This window comes from Sinocyclocheilus grahami, unplaced genomic scaffold (genome assembly GCF_001515645.1).
Source record: "Sinocyclocheilus grahami isolate Dianchi unplaced genomic scaffold, SAMN03320097.WGS_v1.1 scaffold14.1, whole genome shotgun sequence".
Classification (NCBI taxonomy): domain Eukaryota; kingdom Metazoa; phylum Chordata; class Actinopteri; order Cypriniformes; family Cyprinidae; genus Sinocyclocheilus; species Sinocyclocheilus grahami.
The window spans coordinates 2,605,939-2,618,302 of record NW_015505193.1 but is presented as its reverse complement, the minus strand read 5'-3'; the positions used below and the strand labels follow the sequence as shown (position 1 = coordinate 2,618,302).

General features: G+C 39.6%; 1 protein-coding gene across 3 annotated transcripts in view; it reads right to left on the bottom strand.

The window, feature by feature from the left end:
• The window catches only part of LOC107600264 (protein FAM168A-like), a 46,429-nt gene that overhangs the window by 8,874 nt on the left and 25,191 nt on the right, over positions 1–12,364 (bottom strand). For all 3 annotated transcript variants that reach the window (XM_016292118.1, XM_016292111.1, XM_016292123.1), the window contains 2 exons: positions 5,843–5,934; positions 1,307–1,387 (listed from right to left, as the gene is read on the bottom strand). In XM_016292118.1, coding sequence (XP_016147604.1) covers positions 1,307–1,387; positions 5,843–5,912 — 151 coding nt within the window. In that variant the 5' untranslated portion in view covers positions 5,913–5,934. The remainder of the gene's footprint in view (positions 1–1,306; positions 1,388–5,842; positions 5,935–12,364) is intronic.

Below are 12,364 nucleotides of genomic sequence, written 5' to 3'. Positions count from 1 at the left end.
GTGTGTGTGTGTGTGTGTGTGTGTGTGTATATATATATATATATATATATATATATATATATATATATATATATATATAAATTAGCTTTTAAAAGCTGATGATTTGCTATCCCAATAATGCTCTTTATCATTTAGTTGCATTTTATTCTTTGTATTTAGCATTTAATAACCACTAGCCTTATCACACAGACAATTTTTTTTGGTAATATGTATTTTAATGGTATTTTTTTATGACAAAAACGATCTTGTAGAAATCTTTGAGCTCTAAATGCATGTAATGGAGATATTGGGTGGAAACCAAAGAAACTTTTTGAGAAAGTGTATCAGATCGTGTAAATGAAGTACAGGTCAACCAAAAATATAATTTACTGATATCTAAGATCACATCCAAACAAGCCAGAAACTAGACCAAACACAAAAATATGAATAATCATTATATATATAAACCTGATTCCATCAGCAAAATGTCAACTTGATCTCTGATCTAAGACAGACTGTATCAGCATCTGAAAATGGCTATTGGCATGTCATAACAATACAGACAGAAATGATACAAGCATCTGTTCAGGACGGCACTGATCACACCACAGACCTCACAAACCAATCCACTAGTGCACCATTTACATCCTGATCCAAAAATGTCTGCTTACAGCACAAATCCGGTTTCATTTTTTAACAAAACAGTGTTAATCACCATGCTAAAAGTTGAGTCAGCGCTGGCTCAAACAAGCCTGTTAACACAATACTAATGGGAAATGATCTGCGTTAAAGTCAACCTTCTTCACATGACTCATCCTCTCTGTGTCTGGTTTCTCTCGAGACTGAATTTCACACTCAAATGATGCAGACTTACACCTGAAAAACTTCAAAATATAATTTGCACACATCTCTCCAGATCGAGACACAAACAGATTTATTGCCTAAAATCATTTCAGGAAGCAGCTCATAAAGAAACAAAGCAGTGGCTTTGTACATCAGTAGTTTCGAGTTAAACGAATACAAATGAAGCCATTTTTCTAACCCTTATGAAGATGTTGTATGTACGTCAAAGCTGGAAGCAGCACTACAGTACAGAACAGTAATACACTGTTTAACTGTTCAGTTACAGGCCAGCATAATCAAAATGAGGCTAGACAGTGTAATGCATTAATGTGTTTGTGAATGCTGCATGTGTTTCATTGGTGTTAATGGATCACTAAAGTGTGTAAATGTTCGGCATCATGTGTTTTTTGCTAATGTAAGTGTGTAATACTCCATGTACACTGGACAGCACTGAGAAAGCATGTGTGTGAGTGTGTGTACACACCTGGTGGGTATCCCGGGCTACCTGTCTGATAAAGGTTGGCTGTGTAGGTCGGGGCAGTTGTTGGGTAACCTCCTGGATAACCTGTACACATGCAAAGAGACAGCAGTTGAGAAATTACACTAAAACTTGTTGAAAATCAACATTAAATCAAAACGAGCAATTTATTCAGGATTCGTACACATTTTTACCAATAAATTTCCATGAATTTTTTCATGACTTTTGAGACAATATTCATGACTTAAATCTTCCATTATTTTACAATAAGAATAAAAATCTGTTCAAATTATCATAGCATATGTTAACTAAAATGAATGACTATTAATGCTACTTGTTTGCTTTCTTGTTTTAGTAATAAAATCCCCCCCGCGGCTATGGAAATTGCAGCTCGCTTCTCCAGCCCTAGCTCGGCTCGATCTCCCCTTCTATGAGTACGCCAGGGCGTTCTGCAAGCTCGCCACGGTGACGGCGTTAGAGGACGCCGTCCTTAATCAGCTGTTCTGGCTCGGGGCCAACTACCATTGCCCCATGGACCTCCCAGACTCCACTGGACTAAGTTGGAGGGAAGGTGTCTTCCGGTGTCTGGGGAGTGTCCGGTCCCGAGCCAGAACCAGTCCGCTGCCGTCCGCGGCTCACTCAAGCCCGCCGCCGTCTGCGGCTCCCCCAAGTCAGCCAGCAGTTGTCGAGTCAGCCAGCAGTTCCCGAGTCAAGTCAGCTGGCAGTTAATGTGGCAAGCCCAAAGGACGTTAATGTGGCTAGCCCACCAAGTGTTCATGTGGGCCCAGTGTCGGTTCCAGCCCCAGTGCCCGCTCCTCGTAAGCGCCTTCCAGAGCGCCCCCCAGTGCCCGCTCCTTGTAAGCGCCTTCCAGAGCGCCTTCAAGTGCCCGTTCCCCCAGAACTCGCCCCAGAGCTCGCTCCAGTGTCGGCTCCAGCCCCAGAGCTCGCTCCAGTGTCGGCTCCAGCCCCAGAGGTATCTCCAGTGCCCGCTCCTCGTAAGCGCCTTCCAGAGCGCCCTCAAGTGCCCGTTCCCCCAGAGCTCGCCCCAGAGCTCGCTCCAGTGTCGGCTCCAACCCCAGAGCTCAATCCAGTGTAGGCTCCAGCCCCAGAGCTCGCTCCAGTCCCAAAACTCACTCCAGTGCCAGCTCCTCGAAAGCGCTTTGCTGTGCCTGCTCCTCCAGAGCACCCTCCAGTGCCAGCACCACGTAAGCGCTACCCTGATCCCCAGTTCAGCCCAGGAAGGGCTCCTGTTCCCGAGAATAGCCCACGGAGGGCTCCTGATCCCGAGTATAGCCCACGGAGAGCTCCTGATCCTGAGTATAGCCCACGGAGGGCTCCTGATCCCGAGTATAGCCCACGGAGAGCTCCTGATCCTGAGTATAGCCCACGGAGGGCTCCTGATCCCGAGTATAGCCCACGGAGAGCTCCTGATCCTGAGTATAGCCCACGGAGGGCTCCTGATCCCGAGTTAAGCCCAGGAAGGGCTCCTGATCCCGAGTATAGCCCACGGAGAGCTCCTGATCCTGAGTATAGCCCACGGAGGGCTCCTGATCCCGAGTATAGCCCACGGAGGGCTCTTGATCCCCAGTTCAGCCCAGGAAGGGCTCCTGTTCCCGAGAATAGTTCAGCCCAGGAAGGGCTCCTGTTCCCGAGTATAGCCCAGGAAAGGCTCCTGATTCCTCGTTCAGCCGAGGGAGGGCTCCTGATTCCCCGATAAGCCCAGGGAAGGCTCCTGATTCCCCGATAAGCCCAGGGAAGGCTCCTGTTTCCCCGTTAAGCCCAGGGAGGGCTCCTGATCCCCCGTTACGCCCAGGGAGGGCTCCTGGCTCCAAGTACAGCCCCGTAAATTTCTGCGGGGCTACTCCGCCATGGCCTCCCGAGTCTCCTGCTCCGCCATGGCGCCCCGAAGGGGTACTGCTCTGGTACTGCTCCCACTGTCCCGTGTCTGTCATGAGGGACCTCCAGAGCGCCCCCCTCCCCGCTGGATGTTATATGGCGTGAGGACACGCCTTCCGGAGGGGGGCGTTATGTCAGACTCTGTCCCGTGTTTTGTGTGTGTTTTTCTGTGACCCAGTTTCTATCTCCCGCGTATTCTGTTAATTTCATCCCAGGTGTAATTTCCAGTGATCCTTTATATAACGTTAAGGTTGAACCACTGATGGCAGATGGACTATTCTGACGATGTCTTTCATACTTTTCTGGACCTTGACAGTGTAATTTACTTGGCAGTCAATCGGACAGTCAGAAGCCTCCCGGTTTTCATCCAAAATATCTTAAATTGTGTTCCGAAGACGAACGAAGCTTTTAGGGGTTTGGAACGACATGGGGGTAAGTGATTAATGACATTCTCATTTTGGGGTGGAGTATCCCTTTAAAGCTGAAATTTGTCATTTTCATATTACTATCTGCACCAAATGGAAACAGAATGACTGTTTTCTAACTAGTTTCCCAAACAACACTTTGAAAGCCGCAAACTTTTCGGGAATCAGCTTAATGGTAAAAATATAGTGGTCTCATTTAGCAAGTAAAATTATTTTAAGTAACATACTTCACTTTTAAATAGACAAAAATGCATTAAAAGCATTCCAAGCTACACCAAATTATATCCTAAGATATGGTGATATTCGTCTATGTAGATACCAGAAGATCAGACTGTTTGTCTGTAGGAACAGAGTGTCCTATACATTCTCTCCACTAAAATGACCTGAAAAGTCATCCATGCGTTGAGCAGCGCTCACAAAGACACGATTTGATTACAAGGGTTTTCAGTCCTGATACAAACACTCTCTCCAGCTGCATGTACACTGACCCGCAACTTTCTTTAAAATGGGACTTTAAAATTTTATTTGATCATTCATTCACTTCAGTTCATTCCTGCATCGACCTGCATTTATGACAGACATGCAGAACCACTTGTACTTTATTAATGCCACACAGTTATTATAAGAAAGTGTCCAATAACCTGTGTGCTGTCTGTCTTGTCCTCTATGGGGAATCTCTCTCACTGGAAGTCTGTTTTTATTTGGGTCTTTCTGGGTAAGTGAATGTGTCGAGAAACTACATTTTTAATAAAAATATCAGGTAAATATTAGTACTATATTAGTTCCTATGCTCTTACACATAATAAAGTAAATAAGATCTCTTTAATACATCAATTGTTTCCCCAAGATATTTAATTATATAAATATAAATATATATGATGATATATTGATATATATCGATATATATATATATATCAGTACAGTATATATACACATTAATAAAATAAAAAATGCATATAATTAAAATAAAAAAATAATATATGTATACATTTAGTCTCATATTATGATTACATTTTAATTTTACTTAATTCAAATTCAATTCAATTTACAATTTTACATCCTGTTAGATTCAAATAATAATCAAATAAATTCAAGACTACCCTGACTAACTAATGACCAGCTCCCCTCTAATTGCATAAGCGCAGAGTTTTGTAGAGTTTTAGAAGAGATCTCAATGTCTTAAATTGTGCTCAAATTTGTCTTGATACCAAAGTCGATTCATTTCCCATCAAATTACTGCTTATTATACAATTACAGCTTAACTGAGATACTTTCACTGTATGTCAACAACTGTCACATCTGGCTCTAATTTTATTTCTCCTAAAGGATTTTCTAAAATAAAACTTATACTTGAATCGTAAGTGAGAAAACCTAAGTAATAACATTTTCCTCTTGGTCATGACAGAAAGGCATTATGAAAAGACTGAAAGCGAGAGAGAGAGAGAGAGAGAGAGAGATGTTGGCATGTAAACAGTCTCTATTGACCCAGAGAATCCCTTTAATAAGAGCACATCAAATATGAGTCCAACGTTGCCATAGCAGCAGACAAACACCTGCCATGAGTGACACAGATGCCCACAACACTCACACGGCTCTACATGCATGAACGCGAACACACACACACACACACACACACACACACACACACACACACAAACACCGAACAGAGGTGAGAGGTGAAGTTTGCATTAATGCACACACTGCAGCATTCCTGCTCATCAGACGAACCCCGCCGTCAGTGATAATAAAAAACTGCATTTTTTTGCAGAAATGTCCTCTCATTGCTGGATCATTACATTTTAATGAGAGATCATGAAAACAAACCTCTTTTTTTTAGAATGCACTGATGAGATGTATATAGTAAGCATTTATTAATAAATCATGTTGTGCTGTCTTCAAAACGCGCACACACACACACACACACACACACACACACACACACACACACAAACACCGAACAGAGGTGAGAGGTGAAGTTTGCATTAATGCACACACTGCAGCATTCCTGCTCATCAGACGAACCCCGCCGTCAGTGATAATAAAAAACTGCATTTTTTTGCAGAAATGTCCTCTCATTGCTGGATCATTACATTTTAATGAGAGATCATGAAAACAAACCTCTTTTTTTTAGAATGCACTGATGAGATGTATATAGTAAGCATTTATTAATAAATCATGTTGTGCTGTCTTCAAATACACGTGTGTGCCTTTCATCACATACCTGTGTATGCCATATTCTTGGGGTTTCCGTATGGGGTTCCCGGTTGCACGGGACTGTACACCGGGTTCATGGTGGAAGACAGCCTGTTCTTACTGAGAGAGAAAGACAGAGAGAAAGAGAGATAGAGCAAATGAGTTAGACCAGTGTTGATTTAACAGGCATGAACTGCTGCAACATAATCATCTGCCTAAACAAACCAAAATTATGAAAATACACACACACTCATACACACGACTCAAAATTTGTAGCCCTACATATTCACACAAGATGCATCATATTTCCGGTATACCACGAAAAGCCCCTCACTGGCCATTTTTACCTGGTTTTGAAGAATTATGTAAAGCCTGGTTTAACCTCAGAGCACATTCGAGATGATTCTCTAAAGCCTCAGTAAAGACACAGCCTTCATATGTGTTTGACTGCAGCTTTTCACATGATTGGGTTGCATTTGGATGATAAAACCTTGAGTTTCAATGTAAGTATTAGATTACTATTAATGTACATTTACCTGTCTGATGTGGTTTAAAATACCATTCAAATGTTTGGGGTCAGCAAGAATTGTTTTAATTTTTTTGAAAGAAGTCTCTTCTGCTCACCAAGGCTGCACTTACTTGATCAAAAATGTAAGAAAATCAGTAATATTCTGAAATATTATTACAATTTAAAATAACTGTCTTGTATTTGAATATATTTTAAAATGTAATTTATTCCTGTGATCAAAGCTGAATTTCCAGCATCATTCCTCCAGTCTTCAGTGTCACATGATCTTCAGAAATCATTCTAATATGCTGATTTGCTGCTCGAGAAACATTTCTGATTATTATCAATGTTGAAAACATTTCTTCAGGATTCTTTGATGAATAGAAAGTTCAAAGGAACAGAATGCATTTGAAGTGGAAATCTTTTGCAACATTATAAATGTCATTTTTCTTTGTCATTTTTAAAAAATCTATTTAATGCATCCTTGCTGAATAGTATTCATTCCTTTAAAAAAAAGTGCAGACTACAAACGATTGAACAGTAGTGTGACAGATACTGTTTAATCAGTAATTACATATGATCATTTTATTGTTCTACCTACTTTTATATAAATATAAAGTGGTGGCCACTCTACACTTTTACTACTCATACGCATACAAAGACAGGAGACTGAGTACACAAGTATATGTGAAAAACCCTTTGTCTTTCACTGTGCACTAAAGTTTAACTTCGGTGAATCCATTAGCGAATTAGCAAATGAAAAGCCACAAAACCATGACTTCATTTTTGCATCACAATAAGTTCTAAAGACATTAATTTAATAATTTCAAAACAGTTATCATTGTAGGGGACTTCTAGGGGAAGTCGTGGCCTAATGGTTAGAGAGTCGGACTCGTAACCCAAAAGTTGCGGGTTTGAGTCTCGTACCGGCAGGGATTGTAGGTGGGATGCACAGCGCTCTCTCCCACCTTCAATACAAGGACTGAGGTGCCCTTGAGCAAGGCACCGAACCCCCAACTGCTCCCTGGGCGCCACAGCATAAATGGCTGCCCACTGCTCCGGGTGTGTGTTCACAATTTTTCTTTATTAAAGAGCAATACTAAATATACTATAGATCTATAAGATAGATCTCTTAAAATAAACAACTAATTTGTTTTCTTTTTAGAAAAAATTTAATTTTTATTGCTGAAATTGCATACATTAATAACCGTGAAAACTAAAATAAATTTAATGCATTTAATTACCAAATTACATTCAAAATGCAAATACAAGTATATGTAAAAAAAAATAAAAAAAAAATAAATTATATATATACTGTATATATATATATATCAATTTCACATTACTTTAAAAAAGGTAAACAGTACAAACTAAAACTAAGGCATAAATCAAAATAATAGTAATAAAAATAATAATAATACCTAAACATTGCATTTAGTTGTGCAGCTTAACTTTCAAGTTTCAGCCTAACTAAAGCTCAAGCATAACATAAGCCTTTACTGTCTTCTTGGAAGGCTTTGTGGCTTTTGTGAGAGGCAAGACAAGAACAAGAGAACATACACAATTTTTAAACACATTTTTCTGCAACATGAAATTAGAGTTATTTGGAGAATAAACCCTCTTAAAGGTCTCTTTACGTACTGGTGTGTGTGTGTGTGTGTGTGTGTGTGTGTGTGAGAGAGAGAGAGAGAGAGAGAGAGAGAGAGTGTGTGTGTGTGTGTGTGTTTTTGATATCCTTCATATTCTGTGTACTGGTCAGTTCACAGCAGTGATAGAAATTAATCTGTTCCAATAAGTTTAAATTGATTTTTACATTTTATGGGCATTTTTACCTTTATAATTTTTTTTCTAAAAGTGTGCATCATCTTGTGAGTCAAATTCTTACATTTAATCAGTCAATTAGAATAAAAGACATTTGGGCTGTTACCAAACAAATGATATCAGTATCAAAATTCATCTATGCAATGCAGAGGAAACACAGAAGCTGCATGGGATGAATTTCCCACACAGAGGGACATGAATGCATTTAACCTGCAGTTAAAAATGCATAAATAATATTTTGTTCTTTTAAACATAAAACATTGAATACTGATATTTAAAATGATTTTTAAAGAGGTCATATGTTGCGATTTCAAGTTTTCCTTTCTCTTTGGAGTGTTACAAGCTGATTGTGCATAGATAAGATCCCTGAAGTTGCAAAGACTAAAGTCTTTTCCAACGAGTGCTTGCGGTGTTCGGCCAATCACAATGCACTGGGTCAGCTGGCCAATCAGAGCAGACTGCGCTTGTCGGAAGGAGGGACTTTGTAGAAAACGAAGCGTTTGAGAGAGGCGGGGCATAGAGGACCTACAATAATGTACAGTGTTTGAAAAATAATGTGTTTTTTGAACATTAAAGCATGTGTCAACATATTCTGTTACACCAAATAATGATCTTTAAAAAAGCATCATATGACCCCTTTAAAACGACAAGATACTTTAAATGTCAAATTACAACCGCCAGCAGGTGGCAGCAAGTCACTGTTAAGAAGTGAGTCATTGCGATTGAACCGAATCATTTAAAACGGTTGATTCATTCAGAAACAAAACGCCGCCATGTTGCTCAGAGTGACTGTGTTTGGATTGATTTATTTTTTTTGGCAAAATAAAGCAAAATAAGGCAATATAGTGTCTAAAACGTAAGTCTCTTAATATTACCTTCATGTTTATTGAACTGTTGAATAAAATCACATTTGTAATCATGCTGATTTTAGAGGGGAAAACTGGCACTCTTTCTTTCTGTTGTGTTTTTATGCACAATGGCACTTAGTCTTTCACAAAACATAGCAAACGTAGGGACATCATACATCAAATAATTTGCCTTGATGATTTTTTTTATTCGAGTTACTCAAGGTATTCGAGGAATCGTTTCAGCCATATTGAAAACAGAAGTCCTGGGGCCTCATTTATAAAATGTTGCGTATAAACCGTCCTAAATTTGTTCTAAGATCATTTCTCAAAAGTGCGCAAGTGCGATTCAGAGAAAACTAACAATGCGCACAAAAACACGTGCGTACGCCTCTCTTCCAGATGTGACATTTATAAATCACAAATGATCTTGATCTGGTGTCAGATCTCCGCCTTGTAAACGCCCCTAATTAATATCATTACCATATAAAAGAGCACATGTCAATATCCGAATTTCTATGTTTGAGAATGACGAGCACAAAGAAAAAAAAAAACTTTACTGAGTCAGAAATTGAGGTCCTGCTGGCGGAGGTACAGGTTCATGCGGGGACGCTTTTTATATAATAATGTGTAATTATTCTGTTGACAATCAATGTGTGTGTGTGGTTATATTTTTTCTATTGACTATTATCAAAACTGGTACTTCTAGAAACAACAGAAATAATAATAATAATAACAGTAATTATAAAACAATTAGGTTTCCAAAAGTAAGAATAAACTACGAATTCAAGTCAAATTTTCAGTCATCTTATAAAAAGTGAGCCATCCTACTTTTAAAATCACTTGCTATGACAACTAATAAAAAGTTTAGTATCATGAAATTCTTGCAAAACTGAAAAAAAAACATAATTGAAAGAAAAATTGGACATTTCATATCACAATAAAATTAATTATTACACAATTAAGGTCTCCAGTCTGAAAAAACCTGCATGTGATTTGGCATTTCTTTATATTTACACAGATTACTAATGCTGCTCAAATCTGCCATTAATGTACTGACAGAAAATATATAATGTATTTTATACAAATATAACTGATGTAAATGACAAAAACAAAGTTGAAGGCTGATGTCTCTATTCATTTTCATAGAAGCAAAGCAGCAGATGTTATAAATGAAAACAGTTAAAGGGGTCATATGATGCTGCTAAAAAGAACATTATTTTGTGTATTTGGTGTAATGAAATGCGTTTATGCGGTTTAAAGTTAAAAAAACACATTATTTTCCACATACTGTACATTATTGTTTCTCCTCTATGCCCCGCCTTTTTGAAACGCGTCGATTTTTACAAAGCTCATCGGTCTGAAAAGCGAGGTGTGCTGTGATTGGCCAGTTATCCAATGCATTGTGATTGGCCGAATACCTCAAGCGTGAGACGGAAATGTTACGCCCCTCACCATACTGTGATGCCGTGTCCGGCCGGAGCGATGAGACATAAACATTAAAACCCATTACAAACGAGGCATTTGTTGCATCCAGTGGGGATATAATTACTGATTGCAAAGGAAAAATTGAAATGGCATCTTATGACCCCTTTAACAATGTTATTGAATAGAATATATTAAAACCGTTATTGCACGACATAGGCCTATTCTTATAGGCTACACAGACACAACAGTCGGAGATGCGTTTATGCATTTTTTTTCTATTTTACACATTAGTAGTAAATCAAGACTTCCAAAGTTCTCTTGTAAAATAAAATAATAAAAAAAACAACATGGAATAAACTGTGTAGCTACAGAAAGCGAGTAAAGAACTCTCAACATTAGGCTACTAAAAAGGTCAGTTTAATCTCGCAAAAACTCCCGTTAATAAAAAATCTGACTACACTGCACAATTAATCTCTGCATCTGTAAAAACGGCATCTTTGTTGTTTATGATGAGTTCGGTGCTTACACGTACACCGCTTTTATTATTATCGCAGCTTATGCCGAGTTCACACTGCACGATTTTCAAAGACGTCGCATCACTGTTGGTTTCACACTGAAGGACTATCTGGGGTAGCATTCAGTTGTTGCTGTGTTCACACTGCATGATGGAACGACGACAGGAGGTTACACACTGCATGACTTCACAATAGGAAGAATCACCGATAACTCTGTCTGGTGCAGGGTTGCCAGGTTTTCGCTACAAAACCCGCCCAATTACTACTCAAAACTAGCCTGAAAATAGCCCAATTGCTTTCGAGGGGGTCCCCCAGTAAAAATTGCGTTGGGGGGTAAAATACACATTTTTTTGGCGGGGTTCTCCTGGTACAATTCACATTCCAGGGCCTAAATATCACGTTATTGGGGTCGCTTCAACCTGCTGACATAAAAAACAACCTGCGGCAATCGTGGATTTGGCAACACTGGTCCGCAAACTACGTTTCATATAACTCCTCCCCGAACTTCCCTCTGCCCTGTATCTTGGTCTCTCATTGGCTGTAGGTCATAGTTGATGTGTTTTTCAGTCAGAACTCATTTCACACTGCGTGATTGTGAATCGGCGATTCCCTCAGATCGCGTCTTTGATAATTCACACTGTGTGATTGTCTCTCGCGTGAACGAGCACCGATTTGCAAACGATTTGTCTGCGATTTCGCAAAACCTGTCGGCAAGTGATGTTCAATAGCTGCAGTACTCTGACTTTGCCACAAGGAAAAGTGTGTACGCCTGCTCAGACCCTGACGTATAATATAAATATGAACGTTGCCGTGGATTTTAGCGTACGCACACTCTAAGATCAAATCTTTTTTAATTTTTATAAATGAGGCCCCTGGAGTGTAACATTACATCATCATGTTGCTCATAATCCTTGCAGGGTCTGAAAAAATCTTGCATGTGATGGATATTTACCAAAACTTCAAAAAGAATAATCTGAAACTGTTAATGGAAAAAAAACAGTGCTGAACATGAAAACAGCACTAGTGATATTTCCATTGTGAGTGAACTAGTGATAGGATCCTTATGGCAAACAGTGTGTGTGTGTGTGTGTGTGTGTGTGTGTGTGTGTTATCCTCTCTCATTGTGTATGTGTGCGAGTCTGACACTCTGATGGAATTATCAAGTCAGTCAATCAGGGGGAACGACAGAAATAGAGGAAGAAAAGTGCACAAATAGGGGAGGATCATACGTCAGAACCTTCTCCTCGCACCTCGGCCACACACGGCGGAAACGGGAGAAGGCTGTGAGCACGGAGCTGTTAGCATGTGTTCAGATGTGCCATGAGTGTGTCACGAGCGTTTGTGTGGGAGAGGTGAAATGTCAGAGGGGAATGTGGCGTCAAAGCGAGCGGATTTATGATCTATGATCACACACTCACAAACGCCATTATGAA